General features: G+C 39.3%; 1 protein-coding gene across 1 annotated transcript in view; it reads left to right on the forward strand.

The window, feature by feature from the left end:
• cadm1a (cell adhesion molecule 1a) overlaps positions 1 to 10,635 on the forward strand; it is a 330,300-nt gene extending 319,665 nt beyond the window's left edge. The window contains exons 11-12 of the mRNA XM_076102623.1: positions 8,353 to 8,481; positions 10,450 to 10,635. Of these exons, the coding sequence (XP_075958738.1) occupies positions 8,353 to 8,481; positions 10,450 to 10,568 (248 nt within the window). The 3' untranslated portion in view covers positions 10,569 to 10,635. The remainder of the gene's footprint in view (positions 1 to 8,352; positions 8,482 to 10,449) is intronic.
• Positions 10,636 to 19,166: the final 8,531 nt, after the last annotated feature.

Genomic DNA, 19,166 nt, shown 5'->3' on the forward strand with positions numbered 1-19,166 from the left:
GGATCAGGCTAGCAAAGCCAGAACTGTCTCTTGAATCACCACAAAAGTAAAAACTTTATGACGTTGGTTTTAATCATTTCATTTTCAACTTTATTTGACCCTTTAGCTACTCTGTTTTTAATGGCGCTGCTGTCTTTTTAACACGAAACCCTTTTTGACACTTTGAAAAAGACTCAATAAATCTTAGGCCAAGTCGCTCTGTATGTGAGCAGTGTAGTGCGCTACCCGAGAGGCAAAAGATTTAACTGACATTTTAAAATAGGTTCAATGAATAGGTTCATTGGGACTTTAATTACATTCACTCTTTAACCGAGAGTGTTGTGGGCAATGGAAGTGGATCTTGACAAGCCAATGTGCTCTTATGACACCCCACCCGCATAGCGCCGCTGTATTCCTGATTGCCCTTCTATCTGCAGGCAGCACGGGCACACCAGTAAAATCACGAATGCTTAATTAGCAGATTAGGAGATCCAATTAGGAGATCTCCTCTGTCTCAAATCAGGCCTCTGTCAATATGTCTTGTGAAAATGAGATACTCCCACTTAAGGTGAGCGCTTCTCCCACTGCAAAAATGACCACTCTTGATTGACTGTTGCATGCTTTGTTTAGCCGGTGGATACCTTGTTTGATGCCCATCCGTGATTAATCATTTATATTGCTGTACATTTCAAAGGGAGACTGAGCTGTGGGTCAGCGTTAAGATACGTCCAGACAGAAATGAACCTAATATGAAATTACAGAGCTGGATTCTGCAACTGTTTGCCTCTGTGTTTACAGCGGGTTTATGCTATACCTTGCTTTTAAACTGACAACTTGCGACTCACAGTTTTATTTGGAAAGGCCTTTATATGGATTCAGAACAGAAAGCAGTACTGTTGCTTGTGATATACAGTAATAATAAACACCCCCATTGTGGTTATCATCTATCTTTTTATATCCCTACACCCCTGGGTTATTGCCCGTAGATCCATCATAAAATCTCTCTGAGCAGCCTCCAACAGACAACATAACACACAGCAGCTATTTATGCTTCAAAGCTTTATTCATTTATATTCGGCCACTAGGGGGCAGAACAACACCCAAACAAGCTCACTGACGCGCTGCCGTGATATACGTATCAGAGAGTTTCCGGGATGACCGGGGAACCAGAAGTACAAAACTGCTGACTAATTTCCAGGTTTTAGGACTTATGGCTGCAGCACTCTATTACCTAATAAGCTAACTTTTTTTTCTTTAAGAGGATCCCCTCTAGCATAAGCGTTGGCTATTTTTCATGGGGTTCACACCCATACAAGCAAACATGCTAGCACACTCTAGCCTCATAAATGCTACAAACAAAACAAATCATCTCATTTCATTTTAACAAACATTCAGCTAATCAATCACAATTCCTTAAGAATTCAAATGAAACTTGATTGTTCCCTTATCAACACAAATAAATAGTAATATTTGATAAACATAAATCCTCGTCTGAATGACCTTAAATTGTATATTTAACCATCCTGCACTTTCACAAATTTAAATGCAAGAAAATAGGGAATCAAAATATATTTCCCATCCTCAGAAAGACTTCTACTTTTACCCAGGTTTACATCTTATTTAATACAACATGTTTGCAACCAGTAATCACCAGGCACAGAGCAATGTTTTCATTTTCCTTTTGGCTCTGGTTTGGTCTCCGCTAACTCTTAGAAAGAAACGTATCCTGCTCTCTAGCTACTAGATGCTCGACTTTCTTCAGTTTGGTGATAAGTGTCTGTTGATTTGACACTCTGGGACAAGAAGGTGGAGGAACGGCTGTCAAACTTGTCTGAAAATTCTAGAGTCGTGACCAAACAGCTGCATGGTTCTTTCAAATATATATAAATGGCACCAACCATGTTGGGACATCGGTTGTGTTTTTAGGCTCCACACATGCGTGAAAGCACTTAACTGAACACTGCAACAGAAGTGACTTTCAAGGAAAGGCAATAAATAAAATTGCCTTGAATGTGCACTTCTTTGATTGCTAAAACAATGACCCATGCAATTTTGACTCCCTATGTGAGATAATAACACAAATAAACTGTATTTCAAGAGGTGACAGTAATTGCTCATAATTGATACACACTGATATGACGTGCAAATTGCTTTATATGGGATCGTTGGGACTGAGTGCTGACAGCACATGCTCTGCAGCTGTCATGCAGATAGTTATTCCGGCTTATAAACAGGGCCCTTTAAAAATGGAACCCAGACAACCCTCTTTTATTTTTTGTTTGTTTGTTTGATTATGACAGAAATTGTTGGCTTTGTCATTCCATCAAGAACTTTTCATGTTAAGCTCTAGCCCTATTTCTAGGATAGAAATGTCTAAAATAGAATACCAAAAATGATCAACAATAGCTCCTCTACCAAAAGGCTTATGTGCATATTTCTGGTGTCCTTTGAAAGGTGCGCTAATAAGGTATATAAATCCATATAAGTAAACTATTTATATTACCATTTCTGAGTAAATAGAGATGCAATAAAAGAAAAAATGTAATTGTTATCATCGCCTAGTATGTAATTTAAATTTCAAAGGCAATATCAATATCCTGTTTGCTGGGAGTTTTGATTCAAACCACAATTTATTTTCACATAGCCATGTTACAATTAACGTAAGTCGCCCAAAAAACCTTTGAAATAACAGTTAACAAAGGCAGAGTCCTATGCTGTACAGGCAGATGTGTGGAGAATGGAAGGTCCACAGTACTTTACGAGATATTCCTCAGATTTGTCTCAGCAAGCTGAAGAGAATGATGAAAGGCTTGTCGGTGTAATTGCTTCGATACAGCCAACCAGTGGTCAGCCAGAGTTCCCTTAGCGCAAGATGACTGCTGACTCCTGTTAGTCCCACCTTCACTGTAGAACCCTTGAGTAACTGAATCAAGAATCAAGATGTAAATTGTGAATTGTGCCTGATTTGTTTGCCCATTTAAAAGGTACTGTGTTTTTGAGGCAAGGTGCGTTTAGAAAGCTTGGATTTTCTAGTTCCCACCCATACCAAACATGACGAGAAAATGATCCCGCATCTTTTAAAAACAACTCGCTGTTATATTTTGTATGACTTTATTGTTCAAATTTGACAACATACAGTTGAGCTACGGATACAGAGGAAGGTTGTGTTTTCAAAACAGTATACCATCCGTACCTTCTATAGGAAGACCATCTTTCATCGCACATTTGTGTAACTCCGTCTGTTGGGCTTATTGTTGCTGCGGCATGAAAGACCTGCAAAGGTCTAGATCCAGCAAACAAGTTGAGCTTCGTGCTCACTTTGATTTTGGGAAAGAGACTGTGTGCATCCTGAGTGATTAAATCATACATCTTATTTTTTCTTCTCATTTTAAAAACATCAAATCCAACTTTAAGAAGACTTAATTGCAATCAAACTAAGGAGAGAAAGCAGGTGCCAGTGCTCAGTCAGTGATTAAAACACACACCACCAAAGCTAAATGTACTTTAGGAAACGGCACAAACACGCTACATGAACATTGCACTATGAAATCCTCCTGTGACAACAACCAATATAAATTACTTTTGTTTTGTTTATAGGTAGAGCATAAGAGGTGTTTGCATGAGAGCAAATATATTCTCTTTTTGTAGTTTTCTCTATTTTTCTGTCATGTCTGGAGAACAGAGATTGTTTTTTGTTTTTAAATGTATGAATATTTCTCAGTTGGGTACAAACTAAGTGCTTGGAATAAGTTGACAAAAACATACACGTATTAACAAGCTGTTTTCTCATTAAAGAGAAGATGAGAACTGCTGGATTCATTAACACCTACATTTTGGATTCAGGGTTTATTTCTGAAACTAAACTTAAATCTCACCCAGCAAATTAACGAACAGTAGAACAGTTAATACAGGAAGAAAGGCAACTGGATTAAATAAACATATTTATAAATTGTACCCGACAGTGAAGCTAAAGGATAATTTTGGTTTATCACAACTCTGGTCTTATATATTTTTAGTTTTTTAGATCATTATCAGAGATGATAACCAACCAAGTGAGTAATTCTCAGATCTCAACATTTAAGTACAGAGTTATTATTACCCAACTTATTACCCAACGTATTAAACCATGAATTATCCTTTCAATTGCACTTTCCATTGGCTACATCTGTGCCCACAGTGTGATCAATCATTTGGTCTGACAGTCCTTTACTGGCCTCCACGAAGCCACGCAATGATTGATATTCACACTCTCCAGAAGAGGATTCCTGTAAAAGGTTTTTGTCCCTCTCCACCCTCATGTCTCTCGTCTTGAAAAACAAGACACCTTGCCAAGTATTTTGAAAATCAACCTCCTCAAACACACAGAACTTTAGTTTCAATTCTAGCGAAGATCCCAAAGTTTCCAATGATAACAAATATGTCAGGCTGAATTTTGGTGAAATGGGTATGAAATGATGCATATGACATGTACAATATTTCTTTTTGATGGAATGGTTATGAAAAAAAGATGTATTGGCTTTGAATATTTCTCTCAGTGTAAGCATCATACAACTTCAATGAAGAGCTGGAACAAGCTGTCAGACTCAAGGATTTATTTATTTTTTAAAGATATTTTTTGGCGTTTCTGCTTTATTGGGTAGTGATAGCTTGAAGACAGATGGGAAAGGAGAGAGAGAGATGGGATGACACAGCAAAGGAATCGAACCCGGGCCGCTGCGGTTAGAACTCAGCCTTGATACAGCGCTCTACCAGCAGCGTATTTAATTAAGTGTCGCTTTAAAATGACAGCTCTTAAGCTATAATGTCTCATTTTGTTAAATGCCCGTTGCCTCGACTCCTCTCTCCTTGTGTGTCTTCCTCGCCTCATCTGCTGGCATCTCCGGTGCACAAGGGGCGAAGGAAGGAGGAGAGGAGGCGAGGAAAATAGTCAAGGACGTACAAACTGAGAAATGAGAAGAGCCCCAGGTGAGGTACTGGGGAGCCTCAAGGATTTCTAACCTTAAAGCAACCTGCGGGGGTGAAAGTGATTCCCATGTAGTTTATCGCGTACTTTCAAGCTCTTTCAAAGTAAGAGGAGGTTTTAGTGACCACACAACCTTCCCTCGAGCACCACCAACAGGCCAGACTAGGGCCAGTCGTGTTCACGCAGGTTAATCCACGAGGCTCCAGTATATAATGGAACGAAGCAACGTATGATATGTTGTAGACTTGTGGACTCGTTGTGGAGACTTTCATGTTCTCTCCCCCCACCCTCTCCCTTATCAGAGTTTTAACCAGGAATATTTGATATAGACAACCAGGAATCGTTCATTGTAACCATCCAAGCTGCCCCCCACCACTCTGACCACACCGCACACACCAAACACACACACACACTCTCCTGCTTCCCCAAAAGCCACAGTCCACATTAACATCGTAATAGGAAAGTGTAGCTTTAGCAGCGCCTGACAAGAGCGAATTGGATGTCAGAGGGATTCCTGCTCAGTTTAATTGAATCTGCCCAGCACTAAAAAAGAAAATCTGAAGTCAAAATAACCTATTAGATCCATCAGGTAATGTTTTGTTGAGTTTGACAGGTGGCACTGCTCTGCCTCCCCCACCTCTGTTATCCCTGCAGGTTATAGCGCCGGTGTGTAGAGGTGGGTGGTAGCTGATGTTATCCATGATGTTTCTCTCTCTGTTTCTGTTATTCGTTAATAAATTGTGGCCTGCTGCTTCTTTTTCCCGGAGCTCACTCAGCAAATCCCTTGAGTGTAGAACTAGGCTGGAGAAGCATGTGTCGGGGTTTTAGCGAGTTACTATAGCTAATGGATGGTGGGGGCTGATGGTTTCCTCCACGTGATCTGACTGCTAAGAGCTGGCTGGTGTTCAGTGTTCTGACTTTACTTTTTCTGGCATTCCCTACTTTCTTGTCTTTAAAAAAGACATTATCGAGGAAGTGAAGGTTAAGTGTATGGTGTAATGGTATCTTAATAAGCTGAAAGCATAAAAATGCATTAGTAATGTACACATTATATCGTATACCAAAGTGCTAGCTGGATGGCGAATCAATTCCAGGTCACATCTCAATGCAACACTTACGCCGAGTAAGTTATCTTCTCTCCACCACCTTCACCTCCACCTCCACCCCTCCCATTAATTTTACTCCAACACATCGTGTGGGCTTGTGATGAAAAAATGTGCTCCTCCTTTGTGCTTAGAAGGGCCAATCACATCCCCTAACGGATATTAACTTTGGGTTGTCATGGATCCCTACACTTGATCAATAGCTTTCACATAGCATTAAAGCCAAGAGCTTCAGGGGCTTGTTGTCCAGTCCCTGGCGTTTTTTTAATTCAATTCAAGACTTAAACACATTATCCAACATTCCCACTCAGTGAATAGTTTGTAAATGTGTTGTTGTCTGCACGGTTGCCTTAAAGTTTCTTCTACAGCTTTATTCAACAATGTTTTTTGGGGGTTTTTTTTAAACAGACATTTGATGCAAGAAACGTTAAATCGAATGTTAGGTGCATGTGCTGTTTTTATCAATCAGACACACCAGGCTTGAGTCACAGTGTGCATGTTGCACATACAATTAACAGAGGATTGCACACATACTAAGAGGAGATGTGTTAACAGAGGTTGATAATGTATTCCAATTGAATGTACTGAGGAAAAGTATCTCTGGTAGAAAAGGAGGCATAGCTCAGTTGGGATTTACAAGAGCCACAAAGAGTTGTCCATCCATTGGCTATGCCCGCGGGTAAACACAGCGTTACTCGGGTCAACATGGAGATGGACAACCACTCAAACCTATGGGCAGGTGCATGACAGAGATTACGTCACGAATTTACTTTAGCTTGTAATGCTTTTTTTTTTTTTTTTTTTTTTTTTTTTTGCTAAAAGTTCCAGCTTTTTAAACTGCTGCCGTGGTTCGACTTTAATTTGGGGCGGCTAAGACGGACACTTTGTGTGTTTCTGTGGGGTCGGGCCTGATTTTCCGATCATACCTTTGTGAATGAAACATGCATTCTAGATAAAAACTGCCTTGCTTTCCCCTAATAACTGATTATTAGATACAGATATGAAGAAATTAGGCTAAACAGAGTGAGATTATGAAATCATAATTTTACGAGCATTATTCTGAGTAATAGTAATGAGCTCTCCATCAGAGTGTGTCTAGAGGGCAGTACCAGGAGCTGACTGCGTAATGAGCTGCTGCCTTAGTAAATCAGGCGCTGAATACACACAGATTGCGGCCACAAAAACTCAAAGAAAATCGCAGCGCACATTTGCCCGACGCCATTTTCTCAGTAAATCTGTCCCCGAGTGATTTCACACAGCCCGTCAGGAACATCGTCATTCCTGTCCTGCTCAGTTTAATCAATTCCTGATTGCAAACCAAACTGTTATCGTCATGGCAATTTTGTAGAGTGGTTATTAAAATGTCGGCTAGATAAAAAGGAGCCAAACTTGTCCAGGAGTATAACAAAAGATACCAAAAGAAGACATATTGCAGTGAATGCAACACAAATTAATGGTTAACAACCAGACCAGTCCAGTACGGTACAGTCCACGAAACCACACATTTAGGCTGAGGCAAATATCGTCTTGCAGTCCGTCCACGAGGCAAGGGAAACTGTTATGTTAAGTTATATGCTTTGAGATGGAAGTTTATGTACAAAGTGTAAAATGAATGTGAAGAGATGGTTGGGGTTTGGTACAGATTTGGTGTGGATAAATTCATTAGAGAATCAAACAAAGATACTCTACTCTTCGTGATGAACAGCCATTGAGTGCATATTTTACCAACTTATTTAGTCTTGTTGGAACTTTTTCATTCTTTTTTTCATTCTTTCATTCAGTTTGGGCATTAAAGATTAAAGATTTTTTGATATTTTGAAGTGGGTTTCTATAAGGTACTTATCCTTACTTAGTGTATTACCTACTGCTAGACGGCGGTTGGCAGTACCTGAGTTTGGAGAAAGTTTGGAGTTTAAGTGTACGCTATATTTAGAATATTTTCACAGCTCTATCTTGCCATCACACAGCCCTCTTTAACAGGGAACTGAACCGTAAGTGAAACTTATCCATGCTCTCTTCAAAGCAAGCCGATTCCATGAAGAAATACAGTATAGATAAGTTCCCTTTCAAACTGGTGGCCTGCCGACCGCCGTCTACTGTGCAATGCACTGGCTATAGATATGTACCTGATACAACCTCACTTAAAAATACCGAACTATCGTTTTAAAGTATCATCTCTAGATGCCTGTCAGCACATTTGACTGTCACACGTCCCAGCAGGGATGTGGTGGCTGATTGCTATTCCCACAATGTCACACCGAGAACTGTCGTCTATCCACACTGAGTTTCTTTTCCCTTTGCTTTCAGATTCACGAGCTGGAGAAGGAGCACCCAGAACGGTGGACCATGCAGTGATTGGAGGAGTGGTGGCCGTGGTCGTCTTCGCTATGCTCTGTCTACTCATCGTCTTGGGGCGTTACTTCGCAAGACACAAAGGTACTGGACCTGAAAATACAGCTTCATACCCAGAACTAACGCATTCACCTTTGCTTTCTAACTAAAGCTGCATTGGGACAGATTATTATATACAGCATGCATAAATGAAACTATGGACAGGAGCTGGAAATGTTTACCATCCACAGGCGGTGACAGAGTAAAACAGCAGAGCGCGAGCTCTGGACTCAATCAGCCAATAAAACGCCACTCTATCGTCACACGTTACAGCCATGTTACTGTAGTTGTAGAAATTCTGAGGTGGGTGGGTTATAAAGATACTGTTCGAGTTTGACTAACAACCACCTGGCAAATAAATCTCTTCGTCTTTATTTGGAGAACATGGGACAGGATGTACAAATGGAAAATAAATACATGAAAGCCAGGAAGATATATCACTACCTTACAAACCAAACCGTCCTTGTTCATGCTGATTAAAGGGAGTAAAATAAAATCAACAAACAGCATGACTTAAAAAATAGATACAGAAAAACTCAGTAAACTTTAGAGGCAGTTTAAAGAAAATACAGTGTTTACAGGCTACACTAAACACTAGCATATATGTTCTACTTACTTACAGGAATATTATACCAAAGATTTTCCAGAAATAGCTTTGAAATGTATTCTATTTGTTTCGTGTACAGGGACACAAATTGTCAATTTTCTTCATGTCTCTCAGCATAAAAACAATGGCAATGGAAAGTCAATTAAGATCCTTTTTTGTGGCGAAACACATAAATTAAACGCATCCATGTGACTATGCAGCAGTAAAAGTCAACTAGAGACCACTTTGCCTAATGGCATTGTGTATGGTGCGAGTTGTAAGCTTTTAAAATTGCAGTGGATGCCAGATATGAATATTCATGAAAGAGCAATAATGATAGAGAGGAGATTTTTTCTTTTGGTTGCCACACCTATGCAGAGAAATGTTGAGATGTGAGACTGGAGCCAGGGGAAGTAATTTAGGAAAAACAATACATCTATACTTTCAGGTGTTTAACTATCTCCGTCGGAAAACTTTTGATAATAATTACTCAACAAAAAATGAGGCTTCTTGAAGCGACTCATAACCATGAGAACAAATGTGGGAGTAGGGTGTATTAACCGGCAACGGGGGCGGATCACAGCATAGATAGATAGATAGGTAGATAGATGATATGACTGTTCAAACTAAGGTTGCATTTCCAAAAGTCATAGGGTCGAACTCCTTAAAGTGCCTATTTTAATCCATATAGGCAAACATTTTGTACCTGTAACCAGGAGCACTAAACAAGAAGGCTGCCATCGGCATGTGAGTTTAACTCATTTACCTCACCAAATATTCACCAATCTTCTTCATCAGCAATGAATTTAACCAATTCTGCAACAAATACTGGCCAATCAGAGGCTGAGTAGTGCTGGAGAACATAAATATGGGGAACAAAAAGAAGGAAAAAAATAAATAGGATTTGGCTTTTTATCACATCCTCAAGATATCCCAGGTAACCATCCTTGTGATGCAGCACCACCTTATTTCCATCTATTCAAGCAGAACTTGTGCTTTTATTTCCACATTTTAAGTGCCCATCCTCAGTCGATCTAGAATGTCGCCTCCGTTATCAACCTCTGCTGTGATAGGATGTGAATAAATCTTTAAATAAATTCAGTTTTAAGGGGCTCGCTAGCTCCTTTTTTCCCCTCCTCTGAACTTGACAAGGTTAATTTGAAGGTGTGAGCCATGCTCTTCCACACACTCGAGATCATTTTAAAACCCTGATTTGCATGTGCCAATTTGAATGAAAAGAAGTGGAAATGATGTATAATCTGAATATTACAGCTTGCTGGTGTTAGGTTTGTGTAAATGGCCACATGGAGAAGGATTTACATAATTAGGTGCTGAGGGATGTAGAGGCACATTTTAAACTTTTGTATCATCTACGCAGCAGGCTATTACCCAGTCCGTGACTCTGTCCTTCATCCCCTCCACCTCAGGTACCTACTTCACACACGAAGCCAAAGGAGCAGACGACGCAGCGGACGCGGATACAGCCATCATCAACGCAGAGGGTGGCCATACCAACTCGGACGAAAAGAAAGAGTACTACATCTAATCAAAACGGGACCCCCTCACTCTAGTGTCCTCTTTGGGACAACGAGGTGTCTTTGGGGCCGGGACAGGGGGAGAGGGGGGTTTGACGGAGGGATTGGAGTTGGTTCAGGATCACTTTTTAGTGAGAGTCGAGAGTTTAGGGAGTAGAAGAGAGAGGGGGTTTTAAAGAAAGGCCTGGTTTTAAGCCGTTGTTTAGTCTAGTCTGCAGATGTAGATGGAATGTTTTGTGTGTAAAAAAAAAAAAGGACAAAAAATGGAAGGGTTGGGGTTTTCAGTAAACTGAGAAGGGGATGGGGTTGCGGGTGGGAAGGCTGTGCCACACGTTGCCAGAATTCACTGTAGAGAGCTTCACCATTTCAACACCTCCCTAACTGCTGGTACGAATTTTATTTAGTTCAACCATTTGCAGAAAATTCTGTGCCTTGTTCTATCCATCCTTTGGATTTGTGTTGATCCTCATTTGCATAACCTTGTTGCTCTCCTTTTTCCCCCTGTTTCATCTTTCCCCACTCGTAATCATCGATGTGCTGTTGGCTTTTTTTGTATGATGGTAAAATTACACAGCCACTGTATTCATTTCCCCAAATGTGTCTGCACACACGCTTCCTCTACTGCATAACAAAAACTCTTTCCAGTATACTGTGATTTGTCTCAAGCCATTACTTCCCTCTCCTTTTTTTTTCCCCGAAGTTTTTGACAGCTCCAAAAATGCATGGAATGCTTTACATATCATTGTACAAAGGACATAAATGAGAAACAGGTTTGATGTACTGTATATGCTCTCCCTGCCCCCCACCCCTGAACATAACCACATTCAAAACATAATCAAAAAGAAGGCAGCAAGGGATCATGTTAAATTATTTTATTGGGCCAATTCACTTTTTAAATTCATGTTTCGCAACCTCAGTTTGTTCTTCAAAGCAGTTTTTACTACTGCCTCTTAAAAAATACCTTTCTTAGTAAAGAGAAGTAGTACATGTTTTGTCTTCACGGTGGTGCCATTTCATTATTTTGATTTCTTTCTCTGTTGAGTACTATTATTTGTTTTTTTATTAGTGTGGATGGAAGCTCTGTTTTCCCACCAGCTTTTATTGAGTTGTAATGATGTGATTCAATTGATTTCCATCTGCTTTCACTCTAGAATATTTTTCTTACAAATGGGAAAGTAAGAAAATGTAAATTGTTTTAAAATTGGTTTTGGTAGGCTCTCAGTCAAGATGTCTCAGTAATAAACGGGCTGTTGAAAAAAAATATTTGCTGTTAATATTGGCCAACTAGCAGCCGAAAGATGCTGGCGTATTGTATATAACTTTACCGATAAGAGAAACGGCCTCAACCAAACGCATTCAAATTGATTTTAGGAACACATAAGCTGCACAAAACATCCTGCGTTCATGTTATCCCATAGACGCACACAAGCCAATGGAATCACAGCTGTATTGTACACTAATCCTTACTAAGAAATATTTTTTACAACTTAATAGAATTGCAATGGAGTACCTTGGTGGATTTTATTATGTTACACTCATTGTGACTTTTGTCAATATGGAAGTAAATGTCTTCAAACTGAAATGCTCTGAAAGACAATCCAGTCTTTCCACTTTCCATCACCTTCTAATAATGTTTTTTTTCTTTGATGCAGCAGCTTGAGTGCGTAGACAATTGTTAATATTTTTGCATGTACGTACGTGCTAAAACTCATTATTTTTGCCTCTCTATCTTGCTTTATGTATCACCTGCCAAAACTGAATGAGGATCTGTTTTGCTGCGCCAGCTGGGGAGCACTGAGGAATGCCAAAAGTAATTAATTGTTAGTAACTGAACCTAATACACATGTTGTGCTCCGGGATGGTAATCCATGGGTTACATTCATGCCCTGGCTTCTTAACATGGCAATAAGGGTCTATTCATGGCATTGTTTGTCATCATTATGTGTTCACACAGCAAGCAGCTCGCCTAATGAGCCCTTACTCTGTTATGTCAGCTGTGGGTAGGTGGCAGTGTACACCTTCAAAGTTTTGGTTCTGTGTGTCATGATATTTTGTCATTTTATACATTTATTCAACACAAATGATAAACTTAACATCAACCCCAAGAGTGTCTGCAACTATTCCTAAAGTATTAATTTTTTAAGTCACCTATGCCTGCGTTTTTTCACGGTAAAGCTGTTCTGAAGTATTTGTACCAGGATCAATTTGACAAACGTAAATCATAACAAATCAGTAGAGAAAAAAGAGTTAAATTATTTGCCTTGTACAGTAACATCAGTGAAATTGTACACGTTATTTAAGCGCAAAATTAATATGTGCAATGTTTATGCCCTGTATGTGTTGTCAAATTTGTCAATTTGTGTCCTAATTTGCTTGTTTTTTAGTTGATTGATGTATTTTCTCTCACATGAGTTTTTAGCTAATACTGTGGCTTATCACCACCGTACTTCTTACTCCACCGTTAACCTCAGATTTCACTGAAGCCTTTTGGTTTTCCATTTTATATACATGACGTATATCAATGATAATAATAAAATGTACACAGTTTTGATTTATATGTAGCTAGACGCCATTGTCATAACGGTGTTGCTTGCTGTGTGGACACTCATATCCAAGATTCAATACTTTTTTGCCATGTTAACACATTTGATTGGAATTTCTCAATGTGCAGCTCAGATTGCAACACATTAACAATGTGATAGCTTTAATATATATCATAGTCATGCATGAAGACAGCATTCAGTCTTTCCATATGGAGATTGTGGTTTTGGGTTTTATTTTAAACCTAAACCCCATGCATCCTACAAATTCTGTTCCCAGACAACAAAACTGCATTGTCAATTACGTGTTTGCTCCCGGATTACGTTTGCTTTTGACGTGTCACAAATACCTTCTTAATAGTAGTGTGCGGAACTCTGTGTAGGGAAGAAGTGGGTCGACACGGGACTCTCACCCAGGAGAACCCAAAAGTAAACTTTGACTCGTTCTAATTTTAGTTCATAACTTCAAAAACGTGACAAAGACACTTACTACAAATATATTGTTTAAAATAGTGCATCCACAGAGATTTAAGAAAGATGCCTAAAAAAATGATGACTGTGTGGAAGATATCTGACGATTGGTTGCTAATTCAAATAAGGCGTGTGAGTTATTAGTGCAATGACACTGCCGTGGATAACGTTCCATAAATCTAGAAACACCACCACACATAATCACCTAATTATATAGTTAATGTAGGCCACATGTTGCAAAATGACTTCATTGCTCTACCACAAAAGAATCATCACTTGACATGACTGCCTGTCTGAGTCTCACTCCACATGACTAAATATGATGCAGGTTGTGCAAGAACTTATCAAGTAATGAGTCGCTGTTCTCTGTTTATCTCATTAAGTAACTGCAGAACATGAGGTGAGCCACATATAACATTTACTCTCATGTTCTCTCTTAAGTCTCTGTTTACTTCCTGAAACTCCTCCAATCCTGTGAAATCCCAGATATATCACATAGCTGTAGTGCAATGGAACGAGGGAGAGAAAGTGTGAAATCTAGTGGCTGAATGTTATCAATGTTCTCAATAGCCCCTTTCAGCCAAACCATGTTAAACCATGTTTTGCAAAATGTAACCAAGAATTCTTGTTGCGTTTTTTTTTCGTTTATTTAAATTTACAACGCTAACCATGTGTTTCAAACTGCGGCCATAATCCAGGAGAACATATGTTTCCTCGAAATATAATTCAGAATGCAGTTTAGTTTAACAGAAACATCATTTTGAAGGTGACAGGCTTGTCAAAAGGGAGTTGAGAAGGTTCTTGTGAGGTGCATTACGCAAATGTCCCTATCCTGAGCATAACGCATCATTTTAAAAGTTGTTTGATAATTTTTCTGCAGATTTAGAAGACAGTCGGAGGGCTGGGTGGGAGCTGCGAACATATCTTTTCCATATGATATAGCAGTTGTAGTCGGGGGCTACAGGAGCGATGTTGCATACAACGATGAAAGATAACGTGTCCAACGCTCTCCAACTGTCAATTCTGATTTAAAGGTTCTGTACTCACATAGGAATTACCACTAAGTTAACACTGTATGCTGATGACACTGTTTTGTGTTTGTTACGTGGATGGGTGGGGGTGGGGGTGGGGGAATGGTTCAAATTAGGTTCGATGTTTTACAGTCTGGTGTCTGATAAAACTATTAACTGACTTGTTATTGTTGCTTTATGGATCACAGGGCAGATGCCACTTCATCTGCAAGACAGAGTGTGTGATTTGTATTTTACAGTGAGCACTATTTCGCTTCAGTGACATGTGGCAGCTTCCATTTTAATCAGACTTCAAAATACGTATGTACTTGCCAATAAAGGAATAGAACCGAGTATTGTCTTTTCCGTTGAGGCTGATGCATTAATATTTTATTTGTGCATATTAAATCTGTTGTGCGTTGGAAGGGCAGGAGTGTTTCTCCAAATGTTTTACCTATTATGATTTTGCTCTCCCAAAGTTCCAATATAAAATGTACCATGAGCAAAACAACATAAAAAATAACATTCAAGTAGGTTTAAATATTCAGAAATGATGAGGATTGAAAATCAATCTCAATTTGAAATAAATAGAATGATATTTTAGGTTACTGTATGTATAATTGTATTTTCTAAATGCCCAGTAAAGTAAAAATGGTCTTACAGTGTAACTGGTGTAGTTTTCTCCACATTAAAATCTTTTGATAATGTCCTGTCTCTGGTTCATGCGTTGCTGACCGATGTGGCTGCATCTCAGGTAGAATGCAAAGTTTAGGCCCCACCAATGACATAAAAGCAAGTAACAATGCATCCTCATCGAATCAAGTGCGACTCATTATTTTAGATCTAAGAAGGAAAATTGGTGGTATTTTGCATATGTGTTGTACATGTTTTCTGTATTTTTCTTAATATTTGGTGCACTGTAAAAGATGTGTTAAGTATTGCTTTGTGTTGACATAGATCATAAAGAGTACACTGTTAATTGGAATGAAGCAGGACCAGGAACTTGTTGTGGCTGTACTATTACTGTGGCTTTCAACGCACCGCCGCCTTTGGAAGCACGTATGATTCCCGAACAGTTTTGATTGTGTCACCAGTCATTGTTTTTAGATTGATTCTTTTTGTCTCTCTGCTGTTCTTGGGAAATGTTAATGTGTATTAATGGAGAAAAGGAGTTCCACATTCCCATACACATTTTGTATTGGTTCATAAATAGACATTTTTACAAAACAATGAAGAGTTCTTGTCTTAATAAAAAAGGAAAGATATTAATGTCCAAAATAATCAGTGTTGGTATTATTTTTTTACTCTAAATCTTAATATATTACGATCATGCACCGCAGATGGAGAACATGTTAACTAATATGGACACACAGCAACACATTTACTTTTCATCTTCAGTAACCATTTGCAGATAATGAAGCCTGACGGTAGATAACCTTTTTATTCTGATGAAGGATTTCAGATTTTGCGAAGTCAACATTTTTACACCCGTTCCAATCATTTATATCGTCGACAACTTTTTCACGCAGAACGTGAATTTTGAGCGGATAAAATGCAGCGTAATTTGTTTTTCTGGGCTTCAACCAATCACGTTGTGCGGAACGGACATATTCAAAACACACACTATAGTAGTGAGACTCCTAAGTTCGAACCAATGTCCACTGCAGTTTAGTCTCCGTCGACTGTCTTTTTACTAGAATAGAGTGCAATGTACAGTGAGAGATACAAAGGTCTCTGGCGCTTTTAAGTTTTACCTGGTGATATTTGAAATAGTTTTTGTGGTTGCTTTAATTAGCGTTTTCTGAGCTTACAAAGATCTAAGCCTCAAAATGAAGCTTAACTAATTAACTACTCTGACTTCAGTCAGCCCGCTCATTCAATGGATTATTATGTGAATATGTGCAGAGATGATATTTGGCGTTCAGGCTCTGATTTCATCACTCCTCACAAGGAAACGCTGCACGGCAGGGATAACAACTTCCCCTCCCTGGGGAATATAGACTCAGGTTGTGCTTATGAAATGGTTTATGGACAGCAGCGGCAATAGCAGCAAGAGGTTGCACCTGTTGCAGCATAGAGCTTTCAGGTGGGCAGTGTGGCAGCAACGGAGCAAATCACTGACAACTCAGTCACCACCACCATCATGTCAAGGAGGCATTGGATATAGGTTGCAATGGGAGGAACAGTTACAAGAGAGCAGCAAGAGACTTGAGTTGAATGCCTGGAGTGGCCATAAATTGTCATAATTTAGCTCTATAAGGAATAACTGCCGTTATAAGGACTACTGGATGGACTTTTCTCGTTTCAGAATGCCTCACAAATACACCATCATCTCCACAGGTTCAGCTTTAATGAATGTTGCATTGCTGAATATCATGTGTATTTAGACTGAGACAGAGGTAATGTAAGGGGAGAAACAGGGGCCGTGTATTATACATACTGTATATATGTATATGTCCACCACCTCTTTTTCTCAGCCTGAAGTGAACCTTGGTATGTGCCGATGTCATAAAATCGTTATCACATGCATAAACCAGTGTAAACAAGCAGTATAAAGGGAGCGCTCCTAATTAACACAAGTACAGGGTGATACCTTCAGGAGCACCGTGAAGGCTTGAATAAATTCGACAGGGTTAATACGAAAAAATCAATCTCTGCTTCGGCTGCTTGGTGAGTGCAGTGAAACGCTTTAACTAACATCTTAAATAAATGGGTATAGCGTTATTGATTCCAGCATAGTAGATTGGACTGATGTGAGGCGAGCTATCTGTCATAGAAAAATATATTTCTCCATTCATATTTCATGTTCATGAGTCAGGCTTTACACTAGACATTAATACACCTATAATATTCAGTATTCAGTTGATGACGTGGGTAGAGGAAGATATTATCTTTTTAATTACATTTTCACCTCAGGCTCCCATTATACCTCAAGTGCTATACATAATGAGCCAACACCTTAAATAAGAAAAGGTGATACTGCTATTGATTAGAACGTGAAGGCTCGAGGCAAGCTATCAGTCATAGAAAATGTACTTCTGAGTTCATGCGTAATGCACGTGCTAGTTGGTCTGTTATAGACTCATTACTCAATATCCTTGAATAACTTACATAGAAAGAAATTCTATTCATTGCAAGCTATCTGACTCTATAATAGCAAATGGCTGCACTTAATAACGCCCGAGTATCATCTTGTGCTGTGTGTTTCGTCTACAGTAATGAAAAGGTCAGTGATGCAGTCTTGTCTTCATGTGTTAACCTTGCAAGCTCAAAAGGTTAAAGCTGCAGTATCCTGAAATGCATAATATAGTATTTATCCATTACATGTGCATGACAACCACATTATTATTTGACTCAGTGCAGGCATAGCCAGTCATCAGATCCTGATCTAATGAACTCTGTCCTTGTTACCGCTCACATATTGTTCTCGGATTGGCTGTTTAGCACCAGAGGCCGTTAAGATTAGAAGGCCACGAAGAGGCTCTGCAAAGCAAACCGCTATAGCCTGATATCAATAGGTGAACCAGAGGTGATTATGAATGATTTATTGATTGTGAGATTGTAAGGGGCAGGAAGGAGCAGACCCGTAAGCTCTTGTGGTAATGGCAAACCTTAAGGGCACTCAGGAAATTAGGTCACCCATAAGGGCTCACGGCAATTAAGCTACTTGTCCTCGCTCTGCAATCAGACCTGGTCCCTGTTATGCAGGGAGCAGTGCTCTTTGCATAATGGGGACATTTTTTCCTAAAATCATTAAATACAAAGGAAACAGTTAAGACTTTTTTTGTAGTCTGTTTGAGTCAACACGTTCTCACACCTAACTCGTCAAATACCGCAGCTTGGTCAGTGCCCAGTGTCTGACCAAAACACCGAGGCACACTTTAGCATCTATATGCGACACACCAGGACTTCAGCTAACTCCAATGTAAACCCACCCACATCATTGTTACACAGTCAGAGCAACTGCAGTATAAAGAGCACAATAATCTGATCAGGATTAGGGTGGCTGGTTCAAACAAACACAGGACTTTCACCTAAGAGACCGCTGTTTGTGTCCCGTGTGCAACTAAGTCAACGTTGACTTATTTTGTCACGTAAGTCATTAGTCAAGTCGACATCAACCACCAATTTATCCTGACCCCAAGTAAGTAGTTGTGTTGCCTAAACCTAACTTCCTGTGAAGATGGAAGTTTATTTTGAAAATTCATGTAACATGCGTATATGGACACGCCGTCCCTGACACATCCATTTAACATTGGTTAAATGTTAAGAAAGTAAACAAATCCTCTTTCATGCTTCATGTCACTTTTAACTATTGCAATATTGAACTAAGACCATGATCTCAGCCTAACCGTAAATCCTTGATGCCTTAATATAACAACAAAAAACGGTCCCATGTATAGAAGAAAAGGTTCTCTCTACCTGTTTATCTCAGAGTGTAACGGCTTACAGTCATTAAAACACAGACATACAAAAAAGTTAATACGCGTATTTCCCAAAACAAACTATTAAAGAGAAAAGGGATATGAGATCATTTCCATAATCATGTTCATAAAACACTGACTACATTCCAAACCATCTTTTCACC

This window comes from Anarhichas minor, unplaced genomic scaffold (assembly GCF_050575085.1).
Source record: "Anarhichas minor isolate MPS153535 unplaced genomic scaffold, ASM5057508v1 ptg000027l, whole genome shotgun sequence".
Classification (NCBI taxonomy): Eukaryota; Metazoa; Chordata; class Actinopteri; order Perciformes; family Anarhichadidae; genus Anarhichas; species Anarhichas minor.